The sequence below is a fragment of the Pieris rapae genome, chromosome 12 (genome assembly GCF_905147795.1).
Source record: "Pieris rapae chromosome 12, ilPieRapa1.1, whole genome shotgun sequence".
NCBI classification, from domain to species: domain Eukaryota; kingdom Metazoa; phylum Arthropoda; class Insecta; order Lepidoptera; family Pieridae; genus Pieris; species Pieris rapae.
In genome coordinates this window covers 9,773,070-9,792,355 of record NC_059520.1, presented here as the reverse complement: position 1 = coordinate 9,792,355, position 19,286 = coordinate 9,773,070, and the positions used below count along the sequence as shown (strand labels likewise).

Below are 19,286 nucleotides of genomic sequence, written 5' to 3'. Positions count from 1 at the left end.
GGATGGTGAAACGCAAATGTATAAGATATATGTAGTACATACAAAAAAAGCCACGGATTGCCGGTATGCGTAAATCCTTCGCTAACCCAATGTAAAGTGGACTACATTTCCGTACTTAGACGCCTGTTGTGCATATTCTAATTAACCCAGCGTAGCTCCAGGTATTGTGTATTTTCCATTTTTCTTTTTTTGATTGGTTTTATTTTTTTGTCAAAAAGACCCTTAATTGGAATGGCCCAGTAGGGAGAAAATAGAGAGGCCCACCAAAAACTTGGGAAGATGAAATAAAACGAATAGCGGAAAAAATACATTGAAAAGTGGAAGTAGCAGAATTTGGAGGAGGTCTTCACTTCGTCAGAGGTCGAGTACCTACTAGTGAAAACTTAAATTACTTGGATTAGTGTAACTTTACTGTATTCTAATAAAGGGTAACTTTATTTTTTATTCTCTTTATAGCTCCTTCCAGAAGCTCAGAAGTTTCTTAGGCCTTCGCAGACTTTCCGGCTCTCCTTGTCTCATATGCATCTCTCCGAGATTTCATTATTTTCATCAAAGCATTTAGAATTACTTGGGATGTCACTTGCCCCACTTGATTTGCTGCCTAATTGGGGTTTATCGGCAGCGCTCTAAAATTGTCTCAATAGAGATATTTTTGGACTAGTAGGTGCCCAAAATATGGCGATGAAAGCGGTTAAAGAAGACTTGGAGTCGGTGCGAGATTTCGTAGGCCATTGCCACAGATTTGACGTTGGAAACTAATATTTAAACCTTTACTCGACGCGTTAATATTATGGTTTATTAGTTAATAATTAAACTGCTGTACCTATTTCAGCCACTTACATCCTGAGATTCACATCTAACCTCTCTCGACGTTAGACCGTAATTAATCGATAGCTCAATGTCAATTAATGAACGGGTAACGATATTTGTTCGATTGTTCATTTATTCGATTGTTCATTTAACCCGCTAACGACGGGGGTCCAAATTGTTCCGGCTGACTTCTCTTCGAGTGCTGAACCAGCCCTACAGTAAACGACATCTTAAAATAAGGATTTCCAAAGATACGTTTAACTACATATAGAATACATAACCCTATTTGACGTATTCATAATCCTGGCGAGTTTTATTTATATATTTATAGGTAATCTTACAGCTACACATATATATAAAAACAGAGACATAATAAAGAAACCTAAAATTTAACATTTAACTAACGGCTATTTATTATAAAAAAAACTAAATTGTGACTTAAAAAAATGAAGTGTTCTCGCTTCTTAAAATAATAATTGGATTGTTACAGAAAATAAGCAAGTGTGAAAAAATCATGAATACAAAAAAGTCTTAATAATTATATTTTTTTAATATTACAATAATTTTAATGACCTAATTATTTAATTTCCTAACTATATTCCTTTTTAACTACTAATAAAACTCACACACTAAATAACAATAATCATAGAAAAAAATAAGAATGAAAAACAGGTAACAATTAGTTTCTTCAAGAACAAGGTACGTTTCAAGTATGTAATGTGTATGCTGTAATCACAAGTTATAACTATGAATGTATATTCAAATAGGTAAACAAGTACACTTATGAACTACAAAAGATGTTAAATTTATTAAAAATATACATTTACTATTCGTACACCAGTCAAGGGCAAGAAGAACTGGCAAGAAACTCTCCGCCACTCATTTTAATTGCTAAGTTTTGTGTTATACAAATTGTGTGAAATGAAGGTTTATACAATATTTTGTATTTCTTTGCAAACAATATTATTCTTAGAAATCAATCTTAAACCATAGGTAACTATATCATGTATACATTTGACTGAATAAAATCAGCTTAAATAAAACGCAATTTGACAAATAAACAAGACAATTTACATATGGAGGGTCGTATAATGGGCATGCAAATTAATTCCTCAAACAGAGGGTCCATACTTGTGTTAAAATCGCAATAAATTTAGCGATTATGCAATAAACGCACGCTCCTTTATTCGCACGCACGTGGATTAGCTGGTTGAAACGTGTTGTTAAACAATAATTACAATTCATAACTTTATAGTAATAATAATCATTATTAAAAATTTATGAATATAAAATTAGAGCAACTTTAAAAAGTTTGGTGTCAGTCGGTAGCCCCGGCGCGGTGGGCAGCATGTCCTCGATACTGCTACCTCTGTGATCACCGGTACTATCTACCGGGAACCAACCTTAATCTTTAATTAGCGCCTAGGCACCAAAAGCCTACCGCCCAAGAGTCTCGTCTCCTCGAGGGAAGGAGAAGAAACGAAATCAAAGTTGGAAGAAATACAACTTTCAGGCGTTTACCTATTATTTTCCTTCTGCTATGCGGCCACGCCAGCGTTTATGCTTCTCCGAGGTTGGTAATACGAGGCATCAACATTCATAATTTATTTTTGTTAGCGGTGATATCTTGCCTGTTAAAAACGGCTATTATCAAGGGACTAGTGCCTGATAAAGGCCGGTGTCATATGCAGCCATTTGAGTCTTACAGAAAGATTAAGTGCTAGTTAGTCACGTGTGTCAATTACGTACATACAATCCTTCTTCCCTATGTCTCGGACTGAGTATTAAGCATGGTAATTTTACTCATGACGTCACCGTTCGACCACAGGGCAGACTGGAACATCAGGCAAGTACTGCTGTTTACATTTGTATTTTGATAAAGAGATATACATAGTTGATAAAAGGGCCTAGGACTAGTGCTGGGCAGGCTACTTCTAATTAATTTGCTATATTTGTTTTAAAATAAGTATTGTTTGATGATTTGCCTTTTTAAAAGAGTACCGAGAGTTTACGCCGCCTTTTTCTCTCGGCCTATACCCTCTGTCTTCTTTGCCGATGAGTAGGGATGCCTACAGGTTCAAATTTAATGACGTGGAATAATTGATACCTTGATGATCTTATGATCCAAAATAAACAAAGTAAAATAAATAAATAAAGTATTTTATTTTATTGTTTGTTCTAAAAATAACTCACTTATTAAAGAGTAACAAAGTAAAATCTAAATCATAGGACGCACTCTGATATTAATTATCTTCTATTATTATAACAATCATTAAGTTTCAGCATTTATCAAAGTATTGTTACCTTAAGCGTTATTGATTTCAATACAATATACAGTTCTTTCGAACCGAAATACGAGTACAATTTGTAATAAAACCATTGTAATTGATACCACAATGAAATACACATAAAAATATAATACATATTTCGCATACAAATGATATAATACAACCACTCGAAACACATTGAAAAGAAAAACAAAATTAATGATTGCGACTAATTCGTAATAAAAATGCCACATGCGAGCAAATACAGGGGACAATTATAACAAATTAATAACGCATACTACCCTCAAAACTCCAGTTGAGATTTGCATTCATACTATTCACGCTTTTGTATGGGACCCATTGAAAACGCACGAAACTTCCACCCTTAAACCACACAAAATAAGGACTGTATTACTGCGATATTTCTCGTGTACATACGCTGTTGCCAATTCGCGTTTCTCATCAAGGGTCATCTTAAACAATCAGAACATTATAGACATTATTTACCTAAACATAAAGGCTATAACTCTATGCAGACAGATCACTTGAATATTAAAAGTCTTGGTAATTATTCAGGAATCTATCCATCATTAATCACAGGAGGGGAAAGCTGTAAAAATGATTGTTGTTAAGATAAATTGCGCAAGAAACGCGGATGACATTTATTCGCGAAACCACGTGTGATGGGTTTTTGTGGTTTTTATTAGTATTGTTAGTGGTTTATAGAGAGCGGGTGATTTCTGAATGGCAATTAGTGGGTCCCTCTTGTAATTGATACGTTTTGGGAGGAGTTGTTGTAATATAGGACAGATTTCAATTACATACTTTATTGCATGATATGCTCATGCTAAATCTGAAACTACATAATATGTTCATGCACTTAGTGAATATGTTACATATATATATTCACGTTAACAGTAGAGATAAGAAAAAAGTTTAATGAGCTTAGGCAATCAGAAAGCTTGCACAACTTCAATGAAAGCCTTCATTGACATTATGTTTTGTTTCCACTTATATTAGGAAAGATTTGATTGTTTGGCTCCAAAACAAACAGTGATTAATTCTTTCACCATTAGAACCCTACGTAATCTCCGATTACTAGAGTATAATTTATAAAAGTAAGGGTCTGTTTTAAAGTAGTATTAACCCAAGCTAAAGGACAAAATTTTCCGACATCGCGTACTTTTTGGAGTCTATTGACAATAAAGTGGTGCACTAGGATTTTATAGATAACAATATCTACGATATCATATGTCTAACAAAAATATAATTTCTACATTTATAAGTCTTCTTCTTCTCATTCGTTTCGCTCTTGGCAGAGCGGTCGTGATCGCTATGTAGTAGAAGTAGAAGGCGCAGATGTAATGCGCTTCACGACGCTGCGCCACCGCTGCCTATTGGAGGTCATCCTGCTGCACTGATTCAGTGTTTCTCCTACGGCGGACTTAATCTGATCAGTCCAGCGTGTAGGTGACCTGCCGCGCGGTCTAGCGCCTTCCACCTTCCCCTGGACGACAAGGCGTTCTAGGGACTGATCGCCACGCCGAGATACGTGACCGAAGAATGTAAGGATGCGAGATTGTACTGTTGAAAATAGACGCTGCTTAACACCGAGTTCTTGAAGTATCGAGACGTTTGTACGAAACTCGGTCCACGATACCCCAAGCATTCTTCTCCAGCACCACATTTCGAGAGCGTCTATTTTCTGCCTTTCCACATCTCGCAAGGTCCACGTTTCGGCTGCGTACAGAAATATGGGGAATATGAGTGCCTTCACGAGCCTGGTCTTCGTGGCTTTTGTTATATTTCTGTTTCCCCATATTTTCTGCATCTTGTCCATCGCCGTTCTCGTGATGCCCATCCGACGTTTGATCTCGTCGATGCAGCCGCCATTGCTCGAAATCTGAGCCCCAAGATAAATGTACGATTGGACCACGTTGCATTTCGCGACTTGAGCCACTTGAGGCGAATTATTTCCGGCACGGTCAACAATCATCACCTTGGTTTTGCTACGATTTATCCTGAGGCCAAATTCACGACTCACTCGCTCCATCTTTAACAGAAGCTCTTCCAAGTATTGCGAACTGGATGCAAACAAAGTCGTATCATCCGCGTAACGCAAGTTCGCAATCCTATATCCACCAATTGTTACACCGTCTGTCCAGTCCTCCAAAGTGATCCGCATTATTAGCTCTGTGTACACATTGAATAAGAGCGGTGATATTATACACCCCTGGCGTACTCCGGCACTGGGATGGAAATCACCTGATAGAACATCATCTGTGCGAACTGAAGCTGTACCTTCTTCATAGAGCCGTCTTAAAAGGTGCACAAGATGTTTCGGTGTGCCCATATCTAGCAGGGTCTTCCACAACACCGGCCATTTCACTGAGTCGAATGCTTTTGAGAAATCAACAAAGCAAATGAATATGGGCTTGTTAAATTCTCTTGACTTCTCTATAATCTGGCGTAAAATGAGGATTTGTTCCCGAGTGCCTTTTCCCCTGACAAAACCTGCTTGTTCCGGAGCGATCTCCCCAGAGAGATAGGTTTTCAAGCGCTCGTTGAGGATATGCAGCAATATTTTGCTAGCGTGTGGTATTAGAGCAATGAGGCGGTAATTGTTACATTTCCTCGTTGAGCCCTTCTTATGCAGGGGTGTAAATATGGTGTGTGTCCATTCCGTAGGCCAAACTCCTGTCTGCCACACCTTATTGCAGATGAGATGAAACATCTGGTCGCCACGTTCTCCTAAGGCTTTAATTGTCTCTATAGGAATTGCATCTCTACCAGTTGCTTTTTTGCTTTTCAGGTGTTTTATGGCAGCTCTTACTTCGGACAGAAGGATGTCTGGTTCCAAATTATCTGGCTCTGGTTCTGTGCTTATAGACAGTCGTGACTGCGGATCTAGGAACAATGATTGACAATAGGTCCTCCACGTTTCAGAGATTTGTTCGAGTTCTGTTACCACTTCATTTTTGTCGTTCTCGATAGCCCAGGTTTTAGCAGGTAGAGTTTTAGTAATAAGACGAATTTTATGGTAAAGGTCTCTAGACTCGTGCTTCATAGCATGTTTTTCAAGTTCGTCACAAATGCTACGAAGGTGGGAATTGTGGTCTCGCCTGCAGCAGGCTTGTATGTTAGCAGACAGTTGATTCAACTCTCTTATGTCTGCTCCTGCGGCTTTCTTTAGGCGTCTCTCTTCTATAAGGGCAAGGGTACTGTCGGTCATCCAGTGTTGACGTTTGCGTGTTTCTGATCTCGGATTAGACTCAGTGACTGCATTTTGGATGAGTTGTTTAGCCTTATTCCATAGCGTGTCTGGTGTTGCTTCATTGCGGCTCACAACGTTCCAATCTTGCCAATTCCGTTCAATGGATGTAGTGAATTTCTCGTTATCTGCTATTTCAATCCGTCTTGTCATCTTGGAGGATCGAGTGGCCTTGAGCTTCAACCTCATCTTTGCGATGACGAGTTGGTGATCGGAACCGCAATCAGCCCCAGGGAGCGTGTGGGCATTAAGAATGGAGGTGCGCCAACGTGATCTTATTAGTATGTAGTCAATCTGGTTTTTGGCTCCACCTCCAGGTGATGTCCAGGTGAACAGTCTACGGGGATGGTGTTGGAATAGACTGTTTACCACTACCATGTTGTTCTCGTCTGCGAACTGCATGAATCTTTCACCTCTTTCGTTACGTACCCCAAGTCCGAAGTTTCCTACACATTTGCTGTACTGGGCAGAGTTTGCGCCAATTTTTGAGTTAAAATCACCCATTATTATAAGTAATTCTCTACTGGGGATTTTGGCAATTGTTGTTTGTAAATCTTGGTAAAAACTCTCCAGTACGAGGGGTGGAGCTTCACTAGTAGGGGCATATGCCTGTATTAGATTTAAGTTTACAGGTGAGGCTTTGAGCTTCATAGATATAATGCGGTCGCTAACTGCCTCATACCCTATCACACTTTTATTCTCATGCTTAGGAATAAGAATCGCTACTCCGTTTCGGCTACTGTCATCGCTACTGGAAAAGTAAACAGCATGGGCGTCGGTAAAGAAGTGCCCATTTTTTCTCCAGTGCGTTTCTGTTAGACCGCAAATGGATAAACCACATCTAGTGACTTCCCTTTCCACGATGTTAAGTTTACCGGTTTTTAGCAACCCGCGAACATTCCACGTGCCTATTCTCTGGATTTTTCGCAACTTTACGGAGTTTCCAGTAGCATTATCTCCACGTGGAGCCTGGTCTCTAACTCCAACATGGCCGGTAGTCTATTTCCCACCGCTCGCCCCGGACGCGGCGCGGCGCCGCTGGCTAGGCGGTTCGCATGGCAATCGTGATTCTATTGTGTGTACTTCCATAGCGATTGTCTTGGGAGATTAGCTGCAGTGGTTTCCCGTTGCCTTCTGCGCCAGTTCTTTTAGGGGTTATTTGAACCCCAAGGCCACTGTAGCCTCTTCTGACCTCTGGTCAGGAATGTGGTTATACCGCCACGGCTCGGTCGCCATTGCCTCGTCCGTTATCTTGCAGGGGGACCACGGTATAGGAATACCGCCGCGGATGATATGTTGTCCGCGCGTGCAGGTGAGGTTGACAGTTGGGGCCGGAAAGATGTTGAGTCCGTTCTCCCCCATTACCCCCCTATTTATAAGTCTATTTACAGATAAAAGCTTTAATAAATCATCGTGCTTCGACGAACAGCAAAGCTCAGCTAGCATATTATAACAAATTGTTTAAAATGTGTCTAAAAATGTTTTTAGATCTAAGTTATAATTTCAGACAGAAGGAAAATTCTCACGCTTTACTGTACCATCAATATATTCACATGATAAGTTATTAAAAATGACTAATGTAAACTATATCATCTGCTCTAAATTATGTTGTTACCTAAATAAATTGAATGAACTTAAACATCAAAGTTAATATACCAAAGTTCAAACAATACATTTGAACCGTTTTTCGGCCTAAAAGGGTTTACAATTCAACCTATGTAACTGACAGAAGTTTAACAATTAACCTACTAATAATAGAGGAATCGCCACTACATTAATATATTCATACATTGTTTTGAGAGCACGAAATCCTCATTCATATTTAACCTTTAGTTACATATAGATAGAGTAGTTATTGCCATAACATTATTAACTGTCACACAAAATTTATATTGCACAGATACAGTACGAATTAAACGTTTGAATGTTTTGTTACAGGACATTGTTATTATTATTCTTATAGTTTCAAACTAACATTAACCGTGCAACATCCCAGTCGATACCTAACGAAGCCTAACGTTTAAATCGTTGTATTTTTTAGATAAGAATTTTTATAAATATTGGTGTCTAACTAACTCTGCGCTATCATTTTTTAAATGTAAGATTTAATAACTAGTCTTGTTATTCAATAGATCAAATAAATAAAATATTAGATGACATTTGCATGCCTATTCATATGTGGCGAATTTTTGTAATTTATGTAACTAATTGTAAGACTTATTCTAGCAAATAAACGATTTGACTTTGACTTTGATAACATGCAAGCTTATCATGGAATACATTCCAGGTGAAACAAGGATTAAATCTATATTGACATTAGACAAAACATAACATAACATGGGTATTATTTTGGCGTTCTATCGAATTAGTAGTAACTTAAGGTAAATGTAGTGGAATAAATAAATAAAAACATTTATTTACTACTTTACTATTTTTTTGACGTTCATAAGTGTACATTATGTACATACATGAATAAATGATTTTTGAATTTGAATTATTTTATTACGGTAAGTAGAAACTTATGAAATATATCAATCAATATTTCATTAATCTTAATAGTTATGTTGTGAGAGCGACATTTTTATCGAGTGTAATATTATTTTTTTAAAAATACTTTTTTTATAATAAGAGAAAGAATATTTTTCTCGTTTGCTACAAGCAAAGACAATCCTAATTCCTAACATATAACTCTACACACCAGACAAAACATCTAAATACCTGTAGTATGCAACGAATACATAAGAAATTTCTGTAAACTGATACTCCCTAGTCTACCGAGGATGTAGTATGTATGTTTCTTGAACTCTTTAATATTTAATAATCGGTGAATTATATAGGTTAATTTTAATAATAGGTTAATAAAGCTAGAACTGGCAACTTTTATTAAAATAAATCTTTAATAAGTTCATCATCTAAAAATGTTGTATCCAAAGCTATCCCCAACATCCGATCCAGTCAGGGTTGTCGATTAGTTGATAATGGCGTCGCCAGCGGGGGTGTCTCAACATGGGATTCAATTTAATAATTACGCACCCCTTGTTCCGGTGGGGATCACCTTTGTTTTATTTTATTTCACCGCTGGGCCACTAAAATGTCTTCATTTATTTAATGCGTTTGGACTATAAGATGTATTATAGTCCTACACTTTTGAAAGTATTTAACATCGATGTTTGAATAAACGAAAACTTTAATGAACATTATGTAGTCGACACCAATTAATAAAAAATATGTGGGTAATAAAAGTTATCTAGTACTACAAGCTGTCTTTTTATTATGTCACAGAGCAGAGCGTGGTTACAACAGCCATATAAAGGCGCGAAATTTACCATAGAATATACAGGATAAATTATAGACAACTTATATTTTAACAATATTAAATTTACAATGTAATAACTTTCATCATAGACTAACTAGACTAACTAGAACCTAGTTTTATTACAATTAATATATCTACAAGTCAGCTCACAAGTCGTACAGCAATACTACGACTATTTTAATGTTTTCTTATACCTATTTGACATCTTTGGGTGATTTTTTTACATTTGAATAGCAAAGAGCACTAACAATACATCCCTGTTTTACCAAGGTGAAATGAAATAACAAAAAAAACAGATGCAAAAACAGTGGTAATAAAAGAAAAAAAAAAGTTATTTGTTTACATTACAACAATGTTCAAATCGTCGAATAATAGCGTTACCTTCTTTTATTTTTCTGGATAATTGAATTTTGCTTGAACGAAAGCGATATTTAACGCGGATACTGTACGCTACATTTGTGGCTGTACACGAGATTCAACTTTTGCATTATTAATCATTAGTTCGTTAGGTCATTGTTTGAAATTGATGAAAGGATTACGGCGATTTCTTCAATTCGCCAAGTGGATTTGTCTGTTTGAGAGGAATCTATTCATGACGTCTTTGTTTTAACTTCGCAGGAAATTAAGAAACTTTTCATTCAAATACCAATAAAATATTTAAGGCATAATTTAAACAATATTGTTGCTTTAAATAGATCAGTGTACTAAGTACTTACCTATTGCAGTACCGGGAAGCTAGTCCTGGGTTCGGGTTTCGGTTATAGGAATAAAGAGACTTTAGATTCACTAACGAATAATTTATTTAAAGTAGGTATGATTTTATACAGTAGCACCGTTATACACATTACAAAAATAGTTTAGTTTTTTTATAGAACAGGGGGCAAACGGGCAGGAGGCTCATCTGATGTTAAGTGATAGTTGATACCGCCGCCCATGGACACTCTCAATGCCAGAAGGCTCGCGAGTGCCCGTTTGCCCTCTGTTCTATAAAAAATTTTTTAAAAAAACCTACTGAAAGAAATTAGGAAAAGTGAAAAGTAAATGTATCTAACGAAGTTACATTGTTTGATAGTTAAAAAGAAAATTAACACAAATTTAAAAAGGTTCGTCCCTGTGACAATGATCTTTAACGCTGGCAGCATTTCCTTACAGTATTGCGATATTTCTCGCTGATTCTGCATACTCGCTGAGCGATGAAAGCTAGCTCTCTCTCAGCTCTGGGGTCACCGGTACTATCTACTTAACTTAAATCATTTATCGCCTGGGCGCCTGTGCACCCTTACAGCCCAGGTCTCTACTCAAAATATTAATATCTCTTTCTATTAAATTACTATTTCTAGAAATATATTTTCATTTTTAGCCTAGCGCTTTATATTTTTGTCTAGAAGAGCGCCCTTTTACTCAATTGCACCATCTGTTAAATAAATACCTAATTAAACGAATATTGACTTTAAATCGTCCAAATTTTAAAATGATAAATGATCATCCAAAAGACGTCAAGATTAATTAATGGCTAAGTGTAAATAGAATCGAAACCTTCGATTTCTATCGCTCTTTAACCTCACTGAGTCCATTGTATGATATTGTACATCTGATGAGTGCATTCTTTGAATTCGTTGAAAAAGATTTTCGTAATATACAAATAGTTAATATCTTAATATAAGAAATCCTATATATCTTTACAAAGGTCGATTTGATACAGGACTTAAGACCAAACGATACTTTCCTTCAACAATGTTAATTGCGAACATAGGCAGTATTTATAGCCGGGATTCGCTCTCAAGACGTCGGAATTAAGAAACCAATACGCCAACATTTTAACCAAAATGATACTACTGAGGTGTCAAATCGTCAAATATATATGTTAAAATTGTAAACATATTTCCACAATATATCTACACACATATTGTAGGTATAAATAGGTAACTAGGTACCAAATAGCTAAAATTTAGTAACTCAAAACAATTACACAATATAAATAACAGTCACTTTAATGTACCTATTTTTTCCCCGTAGTTATGTAATCTAAGTCTAATTAAGTTATATACAAATATTTTAGGTTTAAGAAGCGTAAATTTTAAAGCGTAAAATTCCAGATGAAAGCAATAATCATACATTTGAAGCCAACATTAAGCCCTTTAGTTTTTAACTCACATATAAATTGTGTTTTAACACTCTCTATAATGTCCAATAACATAAGTGTCATTTAGATGTATTAACTATTAACCCTTAGATAAGCCGAGTTTGTTTTTGTTAGTGTAATTTTATGTTAGTTATAAGTCATATTTTAAACCATTAAAGTCAGTTGCTACCCAGCTTCAAACAAAGAGTTTTATTTAAACATCTCCATACAAAAACCGCTACCGAACTTTATTCCTGCCTAGAGACAAAAGCATGTTCCCATTCCTGAATCATAGCAGCGCGTGCTGCCATCTAGTGGTGACATTTGTAACCTGTATTTGCCCACATGAATAAATAATATAAATAATAATGTATATTATAATACGTATGTATATAAAGTATACAGGGCGTCCCACGGCGATGCCACACGGAGGGAAAGTACCTTAAATGTTAATGATAGGATATTTTACTGAAAGAAGACATCGTTTAATTTTTAATAATAAGTAGAACTGCATTCACGGATTTTTTGAAAATCGCCTACCTCAACCGGGAATCGAACCCGCCAAATGTGACAGTAAATTTACATGTATTTTATAATAGCGTTTGAAAGGGCTACTAATAAGCATTATTTTTTCCTTAATAACCTAGCATATTAAATGAAACTAAAAACATAAAATTTTACATTTTATGAAAAAAAAAATATCAAATGCTCAAAATGTGATCCGTTGTTGTTGTCTGTTGTATACAAATTCTCACTCTTTTAATAATTTCTCTCCCTGTCGATTTACTTATTTTTGCATGGTGGATGTTTAAAATAATACATCTAAGTTCATTTTGTAACTCCTGCACACTGTTGTACCGGTTCCTGTAAACTAAATCTTTTACATAACCCCAAAAAAATATCAAGTGGGGTTAGATCTGGGGATCTCGATGGCCATCTAATTTGTCCAAAAGTGCCGATCCAGGAAGGAAAATGTTCATTAAGAAACTCGGCTGTTCTCCTACTGTAATGAGCCGGAGCCCCATCTTGCTGGAATATGAGATTTCGTCGATCTGCATCAGGAAGATTATTAATCTCATTTCTTAAAATCTCAAGAGAAATTATTAAAAGAGTGAGAATTTGTATACAACAGACAACAACAACGGATCACATTTTGAGCATTTGATATTTTTTTTTTCATAAAATGTAAAATTTTATGTTTTTAGTTTCATTTAATATGCTAGGTTATTAAGGAAAAAATAATGCTTATTAGTAGCCCTTTCAAACGCTATTATAAAATACATGTAAATTTACTGTCACATTTGGCGGGTTCGATTCCCGGTTGAGGTAGGCGATTTTTAAAAAAATCTCTGAATGCAGTTCTACTTATTATGAAAAATTAAACGATGTCTTCTTTCAGTAAAATATCCTATCATTAATATTTAAGGTACTTTCCCTCCGTGTGGCATCGCCGTGGGACACCCTGTATATAATGTAGTTTATTCAATTAATACATATATGTTTCTTTGCATAATAAACTATTCAAATCTGTGTGATAGAAAAATATGGCCAAGTATTTTTTTAAAACTGAGCTGTTTTAAACATTTTCTAACCTTTTTATAACTTAATTATTTTCAACTGCGTTTATTTATTTAATAACATTTTGCAAACATCGTACTTACGTGTACCTATTTCAAAATAGGAAATAGTCAAGTAGTTAATATAATTATAAATTTAGTATAAAGTCTCAATTCTATCAATTTATATAAACTGATAAAACACCAGTATTCTCAATGTATTATAACATTTAAGCGATAACTATTTTTTCCTAAACTTAATATTTTTTAGAGTAGGTACTTGTTTTTTAGACTTTATCAAAGAAAATAATGACTTTTTGAAGATAATAAAACATGGTATAAAAAATATGTGTGTTGTGCATTGTTATTAATGGAAAGAAATACCACATATATTCATTATAAAGTCTCGATTAAAAGAGTTTTTTCAAAGATAAAGCCAGCATCCTTTATCAAGATATTATTAACTAACATTGGAGCGGTAACTGTTTTTTAAAATGTTATTAGAATTAAATGATTTTAGACTTTTTATAATTTAGTTATTTTAAAATATAACTGTATTGTGTAATAATATAATGTGTATTGTGTATTACTATTAACGGACAAAATATCTAGTTTATTTAAAATTAAGACTTCTTGTCTTGTCTCTTAAGTTTTAAGATATAAATAAGGCAAAAAGATTGTTTACCCATCTAGTAAACGTTTAGTAAACGTGGAATATTTATCTATGTCTTCTATAACTAATAGAGAGAAAGGAAAGAAAACGAAATATATAAAATAAAAACAATTTTGTTTATTTATGGCGTTAACAAAGTTCTTTACTCTATAATACATCGTTGGTAATGACATCGATTCAGTTATAACACTAGTATTTACAAAGAAACATGCTAACCTTAGAGTATGATCAACTATTTTACAAATAAATTCTTCACGATAACTGGTCGTAATAAATAATTTACAACTTACAGACGAATCTCGCACGAGATCTACACGATAAAACTTAACAAAGGGAAGTGACGAGAAATATTTCGACAGTCTTACTCCTAGCTACAAGATAATCTCTTTTTGGTACAAATCTCACTTAGCTGACGTCGGCTAGTCTACAGAATGCGTCGAAACAAAATCACAGTTAACTTAAACCGCTCACTAACTACTCCAACATATATACAGAACACTTGATATGACGCACTTTAACTAAGCTTTAATCTAAAACAATAAATAATCACGTCTTAATCGTCTATAACACTCCACTGATGTTCACTTCAGGGAAGGGACAGCGGTCTTCAATAGATCACGGAGACCGGCCGCCTTAGCTGGTCATCATGCGGGCTGTGCTGTGTCGGAGTCACTGGAGACACGGGGGATGATGGGGCAACTCCGTACTGGTGGAACAGAGGTGATGAAAACGGCTTAGGTGGTCCCGTCGGAGTCGTATACAGAGACGAATAGAAGGACGAAACGACCGCCGCCGCTGATGATGCCGTCGGCAACTTTTCTGCCGTTGGAGCCATTAGTTTTGAAAACTGCAGATGGTCCAGTTGATGAGGGAAGTAAGGTGACACTGCTGGGTATGATAATGCGTCAAATTGTCCAACATTTGGGGCCGGGCCGGCGAAATAGGGCAGCGGGAAGCTTGGAAAAGCGCCAGCCCCGGGTGCGCTGCCGGGTGTCGCAGGCTTGGGCTTCCTGCGCGGCCTATATTTGTAGTCCGGGTGCTCCTTCATGTGCAAGGCACGGAGCCTCTTCGCTTCGTCAATGAACGGTCTCTTCTGCATTTCAGACAACAACTTCCACTCAGCACCGAGCCGCTTTGATATCTCTGAATTGTGCATCTTCGGGTTGTCCTTGGCAATTTGACGTCGTTGTAGCCTGGACCACACCATGAAAGCGTTCATGGGTCTTTTGATGTGTCCTTCTGACTGAGGTGAAGAAGCCGGCAAGGGCTGTGGAGCGCTCGGGTATTCCGGGAGCATACCGGGATGCATGGAAAACGCGTACGGGTGATGACTAAGTGTCGACATTGTCGAAGACAATTATAGCATTAGCTGTATGGCACAAAGGTGAATGGGCACTGAGAAGGCGATTGTTTCGCTTCGAAGTCGGGCGATAGACTGAGGAGCCTGTGTGGTTCTCGCGTGGGTATCGGGTCGGCGCGGGACGGGAAAGGGGCGGGGTGGGACCCGCCAATGGGGGCCGTTCAGTTCGGCCCACCTTGCGGTTATCGCTGTCTCTGTCTGTCTTGTGACGGGCCGTATATCCGGCTCGCTCGCAACAATACCCCATGCTGTACAAGCGAGGCATATCGCCTCAACACGACTTCATGCATGATATAACCGCTGGAATAGAAGCGAGCTTTGCTTCACACTTCTATTTCGAAGTTTCTTTAGTGCTTCAATCAAAGACCTTTTTATTGCTACTTATTGAAGTTTATGAAATATTCAATTGATGTTTTTAATGTTATACTTTTTGATATGAGTTCTGTGAGTTTGAATCGTGACAATCTGACTTTAATATTTATTTAACGACTTATACCACTTATGCGTTCAAGATGTGTTAGGTAAAAAAATCGGCTTTTAAGTAAATACAGAGTGGATATTCAAATATAAGAGGTGCTCAGTTCTGTACCTATATTGGAACCTAATGTAAACATTATCGTGAATTTGTATGGATAGACGTTTTATTTGTATTACTTAGTATTAATCTTTTGTTATCTCAACTTCGGTGTCTGCTCGAATATCATTTTAATTCATAAAAATAATCTTAAGAAGACCAGTACATTTATTATAATATTAAAGATACCAACGCGTGACGAACGCGTAATTTGCTTGCAGATTTTATTATTTCTAAGTATGTTTTACAGTCCAGTTAATGGTTTAATTAAATGTTAAGCCAATAAGTTATTTATTTCAAACACTCAAACGTACAGTATATATCATATTCCTATATAGTAATAATAATAATTAAAAATTTATAAATGAAATAAGTTTGGCGCCTGTGGCAGAGCATTAACGCTGGCAACATTTACCTACTGCGGGACTAATTCGTTGACCAAGGAACGCACCAGCTCTGGTGGGTCACCGTTGTAACAATATATACCTACTTAATCTTTATTACATTAACTTTTCTTAGTAATATAAAATGGTCTATATATTGCAGGTATAATTAATTATGTAGAGTTTCTAATAAGACGCGATACCGGAATATAAAATCATATAAGAAAGGGTTACTGATATTTAGAAATCCTAATAGAGTTCCTGACACACGTTGAAAATTGGGTGTATTTCACAATGTTTTCCTAAGCCCGTGTTAATTGAGCATGAAGACAAATCACGCCGGATTTCAAACGCCGTACTCAGGTTGAACGCTTAACCACTGATTTAGCCTACCTATAATAATACCTAATACCTACTATCGATAATTTCATGTTTAAGATAAAAATTGTAAGACAATTGTAATTTGATACATTACAAATGTTCAAAACTTCCTTATTCTGAATTAACTAGAACAATAGCGTGATTATCAATAAAATAAATGCGAATAATAATTTTTTTAAAATGAAATGTTTATTTGAATTTCGAGTAACACACACTGTTTTTTAACAGTGGTACCTACTGGGTTCGATGTAAATCAATTGTCTACAATTCAATTCCATTTATTTTATATAAAGTACTGTTTTGTTGTTAGTATAATTCTAAAATTCTATGAAAACTATATAATAATGATCTCAAAAGTAAGCACCGAAGAACCAAATGAATAGCAAAAAATCGATAACTTGTTTTGTTTTAGACAATCAAATCACAGTAAACTTAGATTATGGAAAAAGGAATCGCATCTCTTAATATTACCGTTGAATTTACTGTATGTTATAAATATATTATTTTTTGTATTTTGTAACAACCTAGAGTATTGTCCTTTTTTAGAATTCTTAGTGCAATAAAATAATTATACTTTTTTGTTTTACTTCTTTCGTAATTTTTTAGCTATAAAAACTTTGAGTTCATAATCTTACCTTTTTATTGTGAATACTATTAGGTACCTTCTTAGGAAAAGTTCATAATCAAATAAAGATTTTAAACCTTATTGAGTAGTCAAATACTTCAAGCGACTTTTATGTGTCTCAGGGGAAAATGGGACAGAAGGCTCACCTGATGTTAAGTGATTCCGCCCATGGACACTCACATTGCCCGAAGGCACGCAAGTGAGTTGCTGCTTTTAAGAATTGGACGCTTGCACTTTTCTTGGACCCTAAGTAGAATAGGTTTCGAAACAGATACTTGAATTGATTCCACATAGTTGTGGTGCGTGCCAAAAACTGACTTTCAAAACGCTAAGTTGTGGAACGACGGATGTCCTGATGATACGGATGGTATTTCTGCCTTGACGTCCGAATATGAAACTCAGCTGCGGATATTAATCCGAACAACTCCTCTGCATTGTATATGAGGTAGAAGATGCAGAGAGACCTATCTTCTGTTGAATTTCTTGAACCAGCGACGTGTCCTTGACTAACATATAACTATGACTGTTTAACCATATAGATTTGTATTTTATTTAGTATAAAGCAAGTATACCTACTTATTAATGTCAGTTAATGGTCTTTATTTATATAAGACGACTGATTCCATTCTTTACCAAACCCAGTATAGTAGAAAAATTTTACAATTTTCAGTAAATATGGAAAAGTTAGTTTTATTTATTACTTTTTTTAAACCGGAAAAGTGGGCTTCGTGGGTGTAGAAAATATTCCATATGTTGGTTTTTAGCTACTTTAAATGAAGGCTAAGTTAACTCATATAAGGGCAAAACGAAGAAGGGCAGCTATACCTACTGGCACCGAAAGAACTCTGGCTTCAGAAATTAATTATTGATAGACTAAACCAGGCCCGGTGACGGTCAAGTATTCGCTAATACAGCTTACTTAAATAATATTTTAATATACTGGTTACAGTTAGTATTTATTAGTATAGCCACAAACCCTAATATATTATTAGGGTTTGTGAAATTGAAATATCGTCCATCCAAAATATGAAACCACTAACTAATTGTATACCTAGATGCTATTTTCATAAGTACCTATAAAAGGAAAATTTATTTTACTGCTTTAAGGAAATTCCTTTAGTTTTAATTACGTTCAAGTACATAAACAAAGTTCTGTAAGTTTAGTATTCTAAGACGAGTGGCGCCATCTAGGTGACGTGAAGTAAAACTTATGTTACATGACATGCCACTCGGACGAATCAACGGTTTCGGTTTTGTAACAGTGAAGTTTACTTTTTCTTTAACTAAACGAATAAATACCTATGGCGTTTAAACCTGTTATGTCTGGACCTCCGATTTTTGCATCTGACCCGTAAACATTGGTAATAGGAAATTAGGTGATTAGTCTTATGTGCCTGACACACACTGCCATCTATTTAGGTCGAATACATGCCGGTTTCCTTACAATATTTTCTTTCACTAAGAACGAGTTGTTAATGTGTTCATAGAAAATCAATTAGTGCAAAGCCGAAGATCGAACCTACAACCCCAGGGATGGCAGTTGGATGTTGATACCACTAGGTGGTTAATGCTATGGAACTATTAGTAACTAAAGGTAGTAGACTGGTAACTATTAGTAGACTGGGTCTACGGGTACCAAGTAGAAACCTGAGACTTACGTCTAAACTTTTGGATGTACCGGGCGCACATTCCAACTTGGTTAGCAAAGCGCCACTCACGCGGGCAATACGGATAGTGAACAGAGTTTCTATTGAGGTGGACCTATTTGTTTGTACACTGGCTGAGTTCACAAAAGTTGCTTGCTATATTGTTAGTTATGGATAGATAGATTTAGGAATGTAAGTTTAGTTTTTAATGTTTTTATCTAGAATAGTTGGTGTGGGAGTTATTTTGGTATTCTATCGTATTAGTAATTACTGTTAAGATAGAACAATGTAGTGAAAAAAAT

General features: G+C 35.9%; 1 protein-coding gene across 1 annotated transcript; it reads right to left on the bottom strand.

Moving 5' to 3' along the window:
- Nucleotides 1-14,112: 14,112 nt before the first annotated feature.
- Nucleotides 14,113-15,443, bottom strand: LOC110996690 (transcription factor sox-3). Its single transcript, XM_022264502.2, has one exon. The coding sequence runs from the start codon at nucleotides 15,358-15,360 to the stop codon at nucleotides 14,623-14,625; it is 738 nt and encodes a 245-aa protein (XP_022120194.1). The 5' UTR covers nucleotides 15,361-15,443; the 3' UTR covers nucleotides 14,113-14,622.
- Between the last annotated feature and the right edge of the window lie 3,843 nt (nucleotides 15,444-19,286).